This window comes from Morus notabilis, unplaced genomic scaffold (assembly GCF_000414095.1).
Source record: "Morus notabilis unplaced genomic scaffold, ASM41409v2 Scaffold241, whole genome shotgun sequence".
NCBI classification, from domain to species: domain Eukaryota; kingdom Viridiplantae; phylum Streptophyta; class Magnoliopsida; order Rosales; family Moraceae; genus Morus; species Morus notabilis.
Window position 1 is genome coordinate 119528 of NW_010358037.1, and position 16376 is coordinate 135903.

General features: G+C 36.8%; 3 protein-coding genes across 3 annotated transcripts; 1 reads left to right on the forward strand and 2 right to left on the reverse strand.

Annotated features, from left to right (window-relative positions):
* The first annotated feature begins 1827 nt into the window (after positions 1-1827).
* Positions 1828-3954, forward strand: LOC21403833 (probable mitochondrial saccharopine dehydrogenase-like oxidoreductase At5g39410). Its single transcript, XM_010091271.2, has 2 exons — positions 1828-2684; positions 3257-3954. The coding sequence occupies exons 1-2, from the start codon at positions 2001-2003 to the stop codon at positions 3947-3949; spliced, it is 1377 nt and encodes a 458-aa protein (XP_010089573.1). The 5' UTR covers positions 1828-2000; the 3' UTR covers positions 3950-3954.
* Positions 3955-4226: 272 nt separating this feature from the next.
* On the reverse strand, positions 4227-5923 carry LOC21403834 (UDP-glycosyltransferase 13). The gene has a single exon (XM_010091272.2). The coding sequence runs from the start codon at positions 5652-5654 to the stop codon at positions 4245-4247; it is 1410 nt and encodes a 469-aa protein (XP_010089574.1). The 5' UTR covers positions 5655-5923; the 3' UTR covers positions 4227-4244.
* A 6552-nt stretch (positions 5924-12475) lies between these two features.
* On the reverse strand, positions 12476-13867 carry LOC21403836 (UDP-glycosyltransferase 13). Its single transcript, XM_010091274.1, has one exon. The coding sequence runs from the start codon at positions 13865-13867 to the stop codon at positions 12476-12478; it is 1392 nt and encodes a 463-aa protein (XP_010089576.1).
* Positions 13868-16376: the final 2509 nt, after the last annotated feature.

Sequence of the window (16376 nt, forward strand, 5' to 3'; positions counted from 1 at the left end):
AATTATATCTGCATCCTTGAGTACCATTGATTCTCTAATGGATAGTGATTCATAAAACACATTCACGAACCAGAGCGCTCTTACTAATCCAAGTACCGAATCAACACTCAAGAGAATTATTTATCTACTTCTTTCTCAAGAAGGAATGGATTCCATCTCGTATAATAACATTCCCAGTTACCTATTTCATTGTGTCTCCAAAATACAAGGAATAGGATTCAGGGTCTCAGAATCCGTATCGAGTAAATCAAAAGACATAAATCCATAAATAGGACTTTGTTAAGAACTCAGGATTAAGATCATCCTATATATGACCATCGGTAGACTCAATTATAATTTCTATGCTTAACGAAAATTATTAGAAATTCATATTGTGTCTGTGTCCCTGTTCCACATAATCTTATTATGCGAAATACACTTATTTAATATCTCGCCATATTAACAGTGCGGATAACACCGTTCCATTCTAAATGGGAATGACATGTATTAATAATGTTTTAATTAAAGATTCCGAACTTTAATTAAATTCATCATGAACAATGTTTTTGATTATTATTCTTAAACACTATCCTCTCGTATATAACACTTATATACTATGTTTAAGGTTACATAAACAATCACAGAATTTTCATTTGATATTCATAAAATATTCATAAATATATGCACATAAAATGATGAATAAACTCTTTTATTAATTAAATAATAAATATCCTATTACATCTCATGCTTCTAGGACACTATTCCCAACAGTCAATTCAGCAAGGCCCGACCTTGTACTGTTATGGGTTAGGCTGGCCCGGCACGCTAGAAGGGCTTCAGCTGGGCCTCATATTTGAGGCCCGCAGCCTAGGCACGGCCCATGGCGGCCAAGGCCCAGGCATGGCCCAAGCACGCGAAGGGCTAGGCACGGCCTGCGAAGGCCCAGGCTCGTGATATGAAATTTTAATGAGGTTTGAGGCATTTTAGGGCCAACTAGGTGACCTATGCCATCCGGTCAACGAGTTATTTTCTTGTAATTATTCATATTATTTCAATAAAATCACTTTTTTTTGGGGCTTATGATATATTACTTTTTTTATTGTCATCAAATTTGAAATTATAAAAAAAATCTTAAAAAAAATTGTTAATCATAAGTGAAACTCAAACGCATTAAGATAATTAGGTTAAGATTGAGTTTAGACATAACAGAATTTAGGTTTTGTAATTTACTTATCCTAAAATATTGCACTCTTTTTTCCTTCGCTAAGGTTTTGTCCTGATCTCCTCACGAATTTTACTTGATAAGATTTTTAACGAGAAAGTCATTTATGTATACTTATTCGTATTATCTTAATTTAATAAAATCACATCTTTTAAAATATATGATATATTTTCTTTTTTAATTAAATATTGTAAAAAAAATTAAAAGGACCAAGGTCTAAGTCCGACCCTGATCCTTATAGACTAAGAGGACGTTTGGTTTATGTATTTAGAATCATGATTCAGAACTATTTTCGTTTTACGTGTACTTTTTATGAGAAAAAACACTATAAAAAACTATAAATCATGATTCAAAATTAGAAACAAATATAGAAAATAAACGTCCATCAAGAGCTAGTGCTCAGCCTGAGAGTTTCTCTTCAGCCCAACCCTGACACAATCTTCCCACCACGAACCTGGGGTTAGAAGGACCGGTTCGGCCGGTATGACCCTTTTGACATCTCTAGCTTCAATCAATCTGGTCTGGTGCCCAAATTGACACATCTAGCAGGAGCTGCCGTGTCCTGCGAAACGACTGACGTTTTTGTTAGGGAATCGGCCGGTCGTTGCCAGTTGCTGAGTTTTGTTGTGGAGAAGGGTAAAAAAGGAAAATTGAAGGACGCAGTTAAATTCCGCCGTTTACCGAACTCAAATGTTGGCACGCATTTTTAGGCAAACACTTCATGACTAATTAGTCCATCAAATAACGATAAAACCAACGCACAAGCCCCCAAGCTCAGAGTTACTTCCCACCTCCAACAATGGCGGATCCAGATCAACACCCCCAAAGCCCCGACCTTCCTCGCTACGACATCGTAATCCTCGGAGCTTCGGGCTTCACCGGAAAGTACGTCGTCAGGGAAGCCCTCAAATTCCTCAACACCCCATCTTCCCCTCTCAAATCCCTAGCTTTAGCCGGTCGGAACTCTACCAAGCTCGCCGAAGCCCTCAAATGGGCGGCGCACCCGAACTCGCCGCCTCCGATTCCCATCCTCACCGCCGAAACCTCCGACGCGGCGTCCCTCCGCCGCCTCTGCGCCCAGACCAGGCTCGTCCTCAACTGCGTCGGCCCGTTTCGCCTCTACGGTGAGCCGGTGGTCGCCGCCTGCGTCGAGACCGGGACCGATTACTTGGACATCTCTGGAGAGCCGGAGTTCATGGAGAGGATGGAGGCTAAGTTCCACGACAAGGCGGTGGAGACCGCCTCGTTGGCGGTCTCGGCGTGTGGATTTGATTCAGTGCCGGCCGAGATCGGGTTGTTGTTTAACTCACGGCAGTGGACCGGACCGGCCGTGCCGAATCGGGTCGAGGCGTACCTGAGCTTGGAATCGGATAAGAAGATCGTTGGGAATTTTGGGACGTATGAATCGGCGGTGTTGGGTTTCGCCAATGCCCAGAAGTTAATGGAACTTCGGCGGTCCAGACCCAAAAGAGCTAGGCCAGTGGTGAGCAACTCTTTTTTCTTTCTTTCTTTTTTCCTTTTTTTTAATGCAGTAAGGATGAAAAAGATAGCTATTTGACAGAAATTTGATGGTCTGAAATTTCATTATAACAATGTCTGTAAAAAAAGAAAAAGAAAAATCTATCCTTGTTTTATATATATGATCAAGAACCTATATTTATCGATATTTTTTGAAAATGTGGATGAAAATGCAATTCCTTGTTGGTAGTAACTAGTAAGGATTCAGGAACAAGTGAAATGGAAGGGTAACGTATATGAATTGGTGGAATTGTGCTTGATGAGGTGTTTAAAGCAAGAGTTTTGATTGTGGCTTTGCTTGGTTATGAGTTTCCGTGTGCTTATGATTAAAAGTCAGTGCAAAGTTGAGCTAAATTTCGAATTTTGTTGGTTTGGAATGATTGAACTATGCAACTCATCAGATTGTATCGTCCTGATGATTTTTTTTTGATAGTACAGTTTGAACTTCTGTTCTTTACCAGATTAGTGAAAACTATAAAGTACGAGTTCCTTCTTGTGATAATCATACTAAGATAAATATTTTTAAAATGATGTCAGATTCCTGGGCCTCCTCCTCCAAAAGGTCCAACTATAGAACACCAGAAAGAAATCAACCTTTGGGCTGTTAGGCTTCCTTCAGCGGATTCCATTGTAGTGCGAAGAACACTTGCGACTCTGACTGAAAACCCTGGTGGTCTTCCTGGGAAGAATGAGAGCCCTGAACAAATTCAAAAGAGGGAGGCTTTCTGGTCAACTGTGAAGCCTGCTTATTTTGGGGTAAAGATTGGCTTCAAATCTTTGTTGGGCATTTTCCGAATCATGACAGTTGGGATATTTATTGGGATTTTTGGTAGGTTAGCCTTTGGGAGATGGCTTCTCTTGAAATTTCCCTCGTTTTTCACCCTTGGATGGTTTAGGAAGAAGGGTCCCTCTGAGGAGGAGGTAAGAAGGGCCTCGTTTAAGATGTGGTTTGTTGGACATGGTTTCAGTGATAGCAGTCTTCTTTCACAAGGAAAATCGAAACCTGACATGGAAATAGTAACAAGAGTCATGGGTCCTGAGATTGGCTATTTGACCACTCCAATAATTCTGCTTCAGTGTGCACTCATCGTTCTAAGCCAACGTGAAAACCTACCCAAGGGAGGAGTTTTTACCCCCGGGATTGTTTTTGGTCCAACCTATCTCCAAGAACGACTCCAAGAGAATGGAGTATCTTTTGATCTTGTTTCAAAGAATGCTATTTCTACTTAGCCAATACAGTGTTTTATATTCAGCGGAAACTCTAGTTGAAAATGTTCTTATCTCATAAATAGTCGCACACAATAAGTTCTCTACTAATTAGTCTCATCCATATGCGTTGCAACAAATATTGCAGTTTAGTTGAGCAGTTTTAGCTTTTCGGTTGTTTCAACTGATTGCTTTGTACTTATCATCTGAAAGTGATTGTTTACAAGCTAAAACAGTTTTATTTCATATATCCTCTCGCTCTCTCTCTACCAGTCACGCATGCACAACTGCAGCTTAGAAGAAGAAAACTACAGAAAAATCATACAACCACTAACCCTTTCCAAGACTCAATGAGATCAGCAAGTCTCTTATATGAACTCCCACCTTCATCAACTGCCATTCTAACCTCATTTCGAACCTTGGCTGCTCTCGATCTCATGAATTGATTTCCCAACAACTCTCCAACTGTCTCTGCAATCTCTTCCCCTTTAACCACCATTGCCTCTCCACACCAGCCCCAACTCTTCACCCACATCCCAACTCCAATTCTCTCAACCAGTTCTGCATTGATTTTCTGGTCCCCATGTTGAGGCCACAGTAACATGGGCACGCCATGCCATAAAGCCTCAGTGATGGAATTCCAACCACTGTGACTTAAAAACCCACCAACTGCTGCATGGCTTAGTACTTCCTCTTGGTTCAGCCAGTTCTTCACCACAAAGCCTTTTTCCTTCATTCTCTCCATTAACTGCTGGCCCATCATGTCCATCAATTCCAAGCTATCTTCTTTATCAACTTTCTTATCCTTAACAACCCACAGAAACCTTTTACCACTTCTCACCAATCCATCACCTAACTCTCTGATCTGCTCTCTTGATATAGCTGTCCTACTTCCGAAGCTGACATACAACACCGATCCAGGTGGTTGATCATCAAGCCACGCTAAAGGTTGGCTCTGCTCGAGATTGAATGGAGGAAGTGGTCCAATGGCATGTACTGGTGGTAAACCTCTCAACACTTTGCCTTTGCTTAGCGCTTCTAGCGACTCGCCATCTACAGTCTCGTTTGTGTTTACCAGAATTCCACTTGATTCTGTCATTTTCTTGCCATTTTCAATGAAATAGCTCTTCAAGAGATTCTTAGTGTCTTGTAAAAGTGGAGGGGGAATCCATGATCTGGGTATTGGTTCCAACCCCGCAATTTTGATGAAATCTTTCATTTCGCTTGTTTCACATCTATCTCTTGGGTCTACCATGATGTGGAAGGACAGGAAAAGTGTCAACATTTTGGCAGATGATGTGAAGAAAATGTAGTTTGGGAGTTGAAGGGCATCGGTTATAGGAATAACTGTGGAGGCCAAGCTCATGTCTGTGATAAGAGCAGAGAGCGGTGGGGAGAGTGAGGAGAGGAGAGGAGATAGAAGATGAGAAGAGTGACGAATCACTTCGAAGTGGTAGTAAAAAGGGTCTTCAGATTTGGCAGAAGGATCTTCTAATGGAAGGAGATGAAGCTGCTTTCGAGTAATCCGAGGAAAGGTAGAGAACAAGTGGGATAAACTCTGTGACTCGGAAAGTGATACAGTTGGATATGGAGTGATGAAAGTGACTCGTACATTGCTGGTTGTGAGTAAAACAGCAAGCCTAATGAAGGGTGTGAGATGACCCATGCCAGCGCTTGGAAGCAGAGCCACATGAGGAGTTAGCTTCGGATCATAACCAGAACTTGACATTTTGGAGGCAAAATCGTGGGAGGAAGAGTTTCTTTTTGTTGGCACGTTTTGTACTATTACAAAGGGAAGGAGTTAAAATGCATTTGTGCAGAAAATTGCAGTCATATATAGCGAGTGGCGACGGCCCTTTTTCTTTTTCTTTTTTTTTTTTTTTTTTTTTTTTGGGGGGGGCACAAAATTACTTTCATGCCCAACTAATGCATTGGACTTGGACACTTGAAATTTCAAAGTCAAAAGGCCGTTGCGGAATGGTAGACAATTAACTGATCCGGACAAGAAAAAAGAATCATTTTGCTTGGAGGTCAAGAAAGTTGGAGTAGTGAAATTTGCAAGATCCATCGTCATGAAAGTGACAGGAGATGTACATACATGCAAGATCCATCTCGTGTATTTAGGAGATCTTGTCGTTTCGTAAATTTTTTGTTTGTTAGGAATATCGTTTTCAATATTCTTCTTTTTGGAATAACTTTGCTGTCGTTTTTGTTTACTATTTCAAATTATTGTCGTTTATGGGCGAGGCACTATATTACTAGTTGTGCCTTGTTCTTTAAACATATCGTCGTTTTCAAGTTATGGAGGTGGTATATTTTCTAGATTTATTATTAATTGAAAATATCATTTTCAAATGATTTATTATTAATTGAAAGTATCATTTTCAAATATTTTAACGTTTCTGCATTGTAAGCTTTCTCATACTCTTTCTTTGTGCATGGATTTCGTCATCGTTTTCGTTTTGGCTTTTGTTCTTTGTGCTTGAAGTTGTTGTCCAGTAGAGGCTAAATTGTTTGTTTGTTTGTTTTTGTTTTTGTTTTTATAAAGTAGAGGCTAAATTGTTTGTTTGTTTGTTTTTGTTTTTGTTTTTATAAAGCAAATGTTGTTTGGCGTTTGACAGTGCTGTGGATTTTGAAAAAAATATTTTTAACTGTGGTGAAAGAAGAAGCAGCTGTTACAAAAATCAACTGAGTGTTTAGTAAACTGTAATTATACTAACTGTGCTGGTTTCAAAATCAGTGTAATAGCATTTGGTAAATTTTAAGGCTAAATTGTTGTATGTAAAATGACTAAAATAGACATAGTATGAAACTTAAATATATATAATTATTTTTGGCATTTAAAAATATAATATAATTTTTAAAAAAATAATGCTATAATTTTGAGTTTTCTAACAATAAATTTATGATAATTAATTCTTTTTTTTTTTCATTTCTTTATTCACAATATAGTTACAACTAAAATGAGCATTAATGAGTAATGAACGTATACAAAAAAATGTACATTCCAAAGCTATACAAGTATCAATTTACACCGTGTACTACTATCCTCTATACAAGAAATTCTCTAGACAATGTTAAAAAGCCATCAAAGGATTGATAGAACATTCAAATCATTGTTATATATACACGTACTGAAAAGATGAAGCAACGGTAAAACAAAACTACAACATTAGAATAAACCCCACTTATGGCACATGGCAAGGACAATTCCAAATGACATTTTGAAATTTAAGAGTGTGGGGAAAGACCAATTGTAATGTTTTGACTTTACACACAAAAGGGAAAAAAAAAAGACTTCATCTGATGAGAATGCATTTTGTTGGCGATCCCTTTGAACCAAGCAGCTTCAAGGGTAAGCAATGGAGAGAATATATTCCAACTTGAATGCCGTCAAGCTTTAGTCCTTCAACCAGAATGATGTCCTGAGGCATAGAACACAACATTATTCTCACTAAGAGCATCCAAAATTGATTGTTTCCCAGTTCAAATCAACACTGCCAAGCGTTCTTTGGAGAGCAACATTAATTGTAATGTTATCATAAACGTCATTGTAATTTTTATCAATCATAGCTGAATTGAACCAAAATTGGCGCAGGATAAAGGAGAGAAGAATTAGTAGGCTTGCAAATGAATGTTTTAAGATTACGATGTTTATGAAATTGTTCTATTATATTAATCCAAAGTCTAAGTGGCTAGCAAAATAAAAAGTCGCTAAATAAAATATCACTCTCCTTAGTGAACAAACAAACAAACATCAATGGCATTTCACAAACACTTTCCAAATTCATAACAAACACTAAGAATCTGAGATCGAGGATTACCCCCAAATTCAGACTTACATCCTCTCAAACACCAAATTCATAACAAACACCAATATGACGCACAAGGTGCACTAGAGTGAAACAAAACGTAAATTAGATGTATAGGGGATGAAATATTTACCTACAACTAAATAGTTTGTATATGTATTATGCAGTGAAAACCGTATCCAAAGAAGATTCTGTTCCCACTGTCCTATAATTGTATACAAAAACATTAACAGCAGAACCAAAACCAACCTAAGTCCACAGATTAAACTTTTCCCCAATCGATGCTACAAATCTAAAAATACACAAATTAAATAAGAAAAAACATAACCCACATGCCCTTACAGTAAAGCAAATTGGTAGAATTGAATTAAAAAAAATCCCGGTAAAAGAGTTAAGTCGTGTTCAAAAACTTGCCAAATAACCATATCCATGAAACAATTCCAACCAAATAAACATCCCCATTCCAAAAAAAAATAGTTCTTGCAAACATATATATCCATAAACACATGTATATACCTACAAACACAAACATAAGTCCTTTCATTTTTCAAACATACGCAGAAATTTGCACAAATACGAGATTAAAAACCGAAACCTAACAAGCACAGCCACGATTTTTTTGCACATTCAGTAAAGGATCTAACACAAAAAACCAAAAAATTTGAGGACAAATAAGAAACAAATCTTGAAAAAGTAAGATCAATAGAGTACTTACAGAGGCGTCGTTCCAGATGTGATGAGGTTGAGACCGGCGAAACTTGGGAGAGGAGACCGCAAGAATAAGGAGACCGGAGAGCCGCTACTCGTGCAGAGGAGATTGGAAACTAGCGCAGACAGGGAGACTGAGAGAACACAGAAAGAGAAGAGGGAGACCGGCGAACAGAAAAGGGAGAGGAGAGACCGGAGAGAGAGAAGAGCGAGACAAGAGAGAGCGCAGAGAACAGAGAGAAAGAAGAAAGAGAACGGAGTGATGACAGACATGAGAGAGGAATATGAGTGGATGAAAATTATTTGATTTCAACGGGGGTAAAATGAGGAATAGAAAAATTTCATTAATGAAAAAAGAAGAGATTCCCGCATAAAATCAGAAGCACTCAAAGGGTTGCTCTTGATTCCACCGTAAAAATAGCTTAAGATTCTTGAACAAGTAATTATTTTGCTTCTTACCAAACGGCAGAAAGAGCTTAAACCGGGTGAAAAAGTGCTTTTAATATGCTGCCGCCATTGATAAATTAAGGATTCGTTTGGTTGGAGGATTCAAATCATGTGATTTGAACTATTTTTGATTCACGTGTATTTTTTATGAGAGAAAATACTGTAACGAATTATGAATCATGATTCGAATCAGGGAACGAATCCCTTTACCAAATGCCCCTCTTATTTCACATTGGAAGAGTCGTTACGTGACAAGTGTGAAGTGTCTCTTTCTTACCGATCGAGCACTATCTTCAAAATTCTGTATCATCTGTGTTCCTGCTTTCTTTTTGCATAATTAGATTCTTGTTTACTTCTGAATAAACCAAGAGAAGGTAAAGATCTATTACAATTTCTAGAAGAGAATAGAACACGTGTAAACGTTCATATTCGATGCTTACAGGCTCACTACATTGCCCAACATTTCACAAGACTAGGCTCATAGTAGTAGAATGTAAATTAATTGCTTTGTCAATAAAGGAAAAAGTACAAATAATTTAAGAGAAAATAAAAATGTTTAACATGTAAAGTCAAATTTACTGAAGACTCGGGGGAAAAAAAAAGAAAGGCTTCAAAAGTCCGTGAGTAGAAACAAGTCACAACACACTACCAAAAAAAAAAAAAAAAAAATTAAGGATTAATCTGATTGTGTGTCTCTTAAACTTCATGGTCATTTCCTCTTTGCTTTCTAAATTTTTAAAACTCTTATTTTGCTCTTTAAAATTCAAATTTATCCCATTTAAGCCCATTTGTAAGAATGAAAAAGAATGGTTTAAGTGTGACAATGTGGTTTTTATATTTTTGTTTTTAACATAAATTTAAACAGAAAAATCATGTAATTGCATTATTCTTTTTTTTTTAATAGAAATTATAACAAGAAGAGTTAAAAGGGAATAATTCAAAGTTTATGAGGTAAAGTAAAAGCTTGTAAAGTTTGGGAATCAAATTGAAAAGGACCTTAAAGTTGAAAAGCATCAGTAATAATAATAATAAAATTAATAAAATAGAAAATCACAGCCAAAATAAGGTACTGAAATAAGATCATAAAATTGAGCGAGGACAACCAAAATTTGCAAAGCCCAAAAAAAAAAAAAAAATGACAACCAAAATTTGAGCTCCTTGTCTCAATTTCTCTTTCTTCTTTTTTGTTTGTTTGTTTGATTTACGTTTGTTTGCTCATAAAGTAATCTGAAAACGAAAAGAACTGTAACTAACGTAGATTTGTTTTCTATTAGTTAGTCAATAGTTTTCTAATAGTATTACTAGGGTAGGTTTGAAGATTATCAAAAAAATTGATCATGTCAATCATTGGCTACTAAGTGGACGTTTAGTTCATAAATTCAGAATTATTTTCGTTTTACGTGTATTTTTTATAAGAGAAAAATACTATAAAAAATTATAAATTATGATTCAGAATCTGAGACGAATATAGAAAACAAACATCCTTTTATTATTTTCCAAGTTTTTGTTTTAAATGGCAAATTGCAAAATCTGGTTTCTTTTCACAGCTCGCCCGGTTGATCCGTGTCTGTACTCATGAACTATGAAGTCATGAATTATGACTTTAGTGTATGGAGAGATTTTCCTTCTTCTCTCTCTCATTGAGAGATTAATTCTTATTTTTTTAATTTGCTCTTTTACACTTTCGTTAGTTTTATAGCAACTAAAAATGGCATATATTGGCTAAACGACAGTAAATTAAGAAAGCGACAATATGTTTAAACCACAATAACTACGAAAACGACGTTAACGTATGGACGACGATAGTAAGCAAGAATATATATGTATATATGTATGTGCATAACGATAACACCCCCTAAGACATCGATGTCAATAAGAAAAGACAACAAATTAGGGTACAACTAGTGGAAACAGATTATAGAAGAATAATGCTACGATGCCCAACTCTACTTCTAACTTCTTAAATCTGTTTGTCCTTTGTGAGAGATCTTGTCGCTTATCAGTTGGGGAAGAGAGAAAAAGAAAAATATGCTTAATGCCATTTTAGTATTCCAATGAACGGATGGTGGGGGGAGAGAGAGAGAGAGGGAGAGAGATTTTCAAGTACTAGAAGCAAGACAAAAAGTGATTGAACTTCCTGTTATTTCAATATGCATAAAAGGAAGGTGAGGAGAGAGAGAGAGAGAGAGAGAGAGAGAGAGAGAGAGAGAGAGAGAGAGAGAGAGAGAGAGAGAGAGAGAGAGAGAGGAGAGAGAGAGAGAGAGATTTTCAAGTGCTAGAAGCGAGACAAAAAGTGAGTGATCGCTTTGGATTTATGGAACTTGAAGAGGAACAGTGGGTTGCTACTGGATATTGATTGAACTTCCTGTTACTAGACAATTGAACCCTGTCAAAGATGGTAGAATACTTTTCATAAGCCAAATTGAGTTTTCTACCCTCTTAAGATGTTTTCTCATTGAGTTTCCTTGTTACAAAACTCGTCGAATTTGTCACTTTAAAAATCTTTGAAACGCGGTTTAGTCTTCATGCTGAACTTATCAACAGTCGGTAACAACTTTTCGTTGGCCACCTAAATAAGTCTTTTTCGTCCAATTTGGTTGAACTTTCCATTAAACTGTCGCACAAAAACCAACAGGGCTCTCATGGTGATTTGACAATGGAAGAACGTCAAATTCTACTTGCGGAGCTCTCCCTTCGTCGTCGCAAGAGTTCAATCAGCATTGCTCATGAGTTTGCCAAGAGGAAAGCAGCTATGCTAACTCCAAAGCAATGAATTTGATGTGCTACTTTTGTATGCTTTCACTTGGGGATGCTCAAGAATCATGTCTCACTCAGTCTTGGGAATATGCCTAAAAGAAGTGACCAAGTTGATTTCTTATCTATTGCACCAAGAACAGAAAAGAATGCCCAAGAAATCTTTCGAGTTAGAAAAAGGGTCTCAGTTTGACATTTGATGTAACGGGGGTGACATGGTGGCATGCCTTTTCTTGTATCACTCTTCTTTGGGATTTTTCATGTTCATCGTGTAATTTGTATAGGAGAAAAATATTACGTCCCTCTGTTTTGCAGAACTTGTTTGAGAAAACCTGCTATTAACTCCCAATTCACTGTTGAAAAAGAAAAAAGAAAACAGTCAAATACTGACTTATTGCTTGGATGATATTTCCTCTCTTTTGTTGTTTGTATGCTAATGTCGCCGTCACATAGTAGTGTCTACTGTCCAACATTATAGTCATTTTCAATTGTCTTTTCTTTATGGGTACGGAGTCACACGATCATTTTAAAGGCTTAATCACGAAATACAAACTTTCTTCCTTAACTATAGCCCTTGTTAACATCGTGCCCCAATTTTCAGATTGTAACATTTCTTCCCCTTGTTATACTAACATATGTAGTTGTCGTTCTTTTGAGTTACAGTCATTTATATTTTGAATCGTTACTATTTGCTTTTCTTCAAAATTCTAATACTTCTAAAATGAATAAGACTCATTAAAAATGCTAAAACAGACATCCATTAAAAATAGCAGAGTTACAACTCTTACAATACTCGAATACTAACATACTTTGAAGTTTGATCTCACAACTACTGCAATAATTCCAAGAGTTCCTTGAGCACCTTCTCAGATTTCCCACCAATCTTAGTCGCCTTCCGAGCCTCTTCCCCTACTTTCTTAGCCTTTTCCCTCAGCTTCTCATCTTCCATTACCTCCCTAATCTTTTCCCCAATCTCTTCTCCACACACCAACTCAGCTTGGTCAGCCCAACCCCAGTTCCTTTCCCATATTCCCAGTCCTGCTTTCTCCACAATCTCTGCATTCACCTTTTGATCCCCATGCTGTGGCCAAGCCACCATAGGAACCCCCTGCCGAGCTGCTTCGATCACCGAGTTCCAACCGCAATGACTCACAAAAGCACCAATTGAAGGATGTGCCAAAATCTCCTCTTGACTCACCCATCCCTTCACTGCCATTCCCTTGTTCATTGTTCTTTCCAAAAAAGAACCACCTAGCAGATCTTTCAGCTCATCCTTGTCCTCTTTATCAATCTTGGTGCTTTTAACCACCCAAAGAAATCTATGTCCACTCCTCTCCAGTCCCTTTGACACTTCTCTTATTTGGTCTCTTGATATTGCTGTTCTGCTCCCAAAACTCACATAAACCACAGACTCCTCAGGTTGGTTGTCCAGCCATGACATGTACTCACCCTTGTCCTTCTTAATTTCAAATGATGCCAATGGCCCTATTGGGAGGAATGATGGGAGAGAGTTCTCCAAAACTCTTCCGTTTTTTATTTCTTCAAGAGTTTCTTTTTCGAAAAAATCAACGGAATTCACTATGATTCCTTTGGCTTTTGAAAATTCTTTAGCGTTCAGAACTAAACATCTGGTGAAGAGGTGATTTGGATTCTTGAATGGTGAAGGAATGCTTGATACGGGAAAAGGGGTCAAACCCGGGATAATGAGCTCCGTAGAACTGTTACCAAGTTTAGCAGGATCGGTTACAAGTACAGGAAGGTATGCTATTAGGCAAAAGAATTTAATGGAGGTGGTGCAAATAATGTAGCTTGGTATGCCAAGCTCGGCGGCCATTGGCGTTATACTTGAAGCTACAAAAAAATCTGCGAAGATAGCGGAGAAAGGCGGCGAGGAAGAGGACAGCAAGGGATATAGAAGGTGAGCAGAGCGCGTGATGGACTCATATTGAAGATAGAAAGGGTCATCTGCGGTGGGGTTGTGGGATTGTATAGTTTGGAAGTCAACATGTTTGACTTGTGGATGTTGAGAGAGGAAGGCGGAGATGTGGGAGGATTCTGCGGCGGAAACAATTGGCTTTGCCGTGATCAATGTGACGGTGCAATTGCGAGATAGAAGCGTGGAAGCGATTCGGAGAAAGGGAAGCAAGTGGCCCATTCCGGCGCTTGGAATGAGAGCTATGTGAGGATAGAGAGATTTGGTGTCTGCTGTGGTTTTTGACATGTTTCTTCTCTTCTCTCTCTCTTTCTCTCTCTCTGAAGAATCAAGGTTTCCCAAGATATGTTTTGGAACTTTAGAAAGTGATGTGTGCGAGATGGATTGTTATTTTTAAGTTCATATATAGACGAGAATTAGGTTGGTTTGGAGTAGAAAGGTAGGTGAAAACGTGAGCCATGATCCTGGATCAGCTTATCAATTGGGTTGGGTAAGGAGGAATTTTATTATTATTGTTGTTTCTTTAGTTTTTTAGATTGCGGTTTTATTGAAACACAATATATATATATATATATATATATACACACACACACACACATATATTGATATTGATGGATTGCTTGCATCTTCTTCTTTAAAAAAATGAAAAGTTCACGCGAGGCACATGCTAGCGAGATGGATTATTATTTTTACTGAGCCATGATCCTGGATCAGCATATCAATTGGGTTGGGTAAGGAGGAATTTTATTATTATTATTGTTTCTTTAGTTTTTTGGATTATGGTTTTCCAATATTTTATTGAAACACAATAAATATATATATATATATATATATTTATATACACACACATATTGATACTGATGGATTGCTTGCATCTTCTTCTGTTTAAAAAAATGAATAGTACGTATATTTATATGATATCGGTATGGAGGCGTGGGCACAGATTTACATCTAACACGGTTTGCATTTCTCAATTCTTACAGCGCGCCCCCACTTAATGATGTTTTACATTTTTTATATACTGCAAGTTCAAGTTCAACCAATAAAACTTCTACATTGTAAACCTAATCTAGTTTGTCTATTATTTGAACTTTCGTTGAATTGAATGAAATCATTCATAGTCACTTTACTCCCAACTCTTTTTTTTGTATTTCTTTTTTCTTTGAAATTTTCCATTATTTCCAAAACCGTAGACTTGTTTTCTATTAGGTAATCAATCGTTTTCTACAAGTATTACAAAGGTAGGTTAAGGAAGATTAAAAAAAAAATTGATCATGTCAATCATTGGCTAAATGCCAAAGGTTTTTTTTTTTTTTTTTTTTTTTTTTTTTTTTTTTTTTTTCTTTTCAAAAAGGCAAGTTGTAAAAACTAGTTCCCTTTCGCAGCTCGTGATCCGTGTGTCTGGATGAACTATGAAGTCATGAACCATGACTTTTCTAATTTCTCTCTCTCATTGAGAGATTAATTCTTAATTCTTATTATTTTTTTAATTTTGCTTTTTTACACTGTTGTTAGTTTTCTAGCAACTAAAACGACTCTAATTTTCAGAAACGGCATAAACGACAGTAAATTAAGAAAACGACAACATGTTTAAGCCACAATAACTATGAAAAAGACGTCAATGTATAAACGACGACAGCAAGCAAGAATTTTTATGTGTGTGTGTGTGTGTGTGTGTGTAACGACCACACCCCGTAAGACATCGATGTCAATAAAGCAAAGACAATAAATTAGGGTACAACTAGTGGAAACAGATCATTGAAGAATAATGCTACGATGGCCAACTCTATTTTAACTTCTTAAATCTGTTTGTCCTTTGTGGGAGATCTTGTCGCTTATTATATAATGCACTCGTTTGTAAGTTGAATTTCTGTCGTTTACGAGACATAATGCAGTATTTGGAGTTAATTATTGTCGTTTTAGGAAATTGTTGTTTTTGGGTTATATTGTCGTTTTTCTTAGATTTCTTCTCCCCTTTTTAAGGACATTCATTTTAGGCTGTTGCATGCTTAAAAAAAAAAAAGAAAAAACAAAGTCCAGCAGATAAAAAAAATAACGAAACTACAAAACATTTCAACATCATAGAATAACAGATTGCCAACCTAAAAAGAATTCTCCATATCACCTCTGTTGTTGTTGTTGTTGTTGTTTTTTAGGAGATTTTGTCGTTTACTTGTTTTTTTGAGAAGGAAAAAATGTCGTTTCATCAAGTCTCTTGGTACGTGTGGTTCTACGACTTCTTTTAGCAAAATTTTGTGCGAGTTTGGAACTCGTTCTAAAATGATTTTATTTTTTGTATGAAAATGAAAATAAAAACGTTTTCAATCTCATACAGAAATTATTTTTAAAAATACGTTTAGTAATTTTATTAAAAGATTATTTTCAGTATAAAAAATCATTAATGTTTCTCTTCCCCTCTCTCTGCTCGAGTGAGAAAAAAACAAAAACAAATAATAAAAAACAACTAAAAGTCATTTTTCATTTTTATTTCATTTTACACTAAACTAAAAAATCATTTTTATTTTTTGTCTTTATTACACCAAACATCATTTTAAAAATATTTTTATTTTTTTTCTCGAAAAACGTAAAAAATAAAAACGGGATCAATTCCAAACACGACCGTTGGTTCTACAACTTATCTTAGCAAAACGCTATCCGGTCGCCGTTGTCTGCTGAGCCGCAAAAGCCTCCATTTTTGCCTGTCTTTGCTTCACAGTGCTTCTGCATATCTTGCCGCCAAATACCTCCTTGGCTTAGTTTGGTAGTGCTGTGGATTTTAGAAAAATTGCTTTTAGCT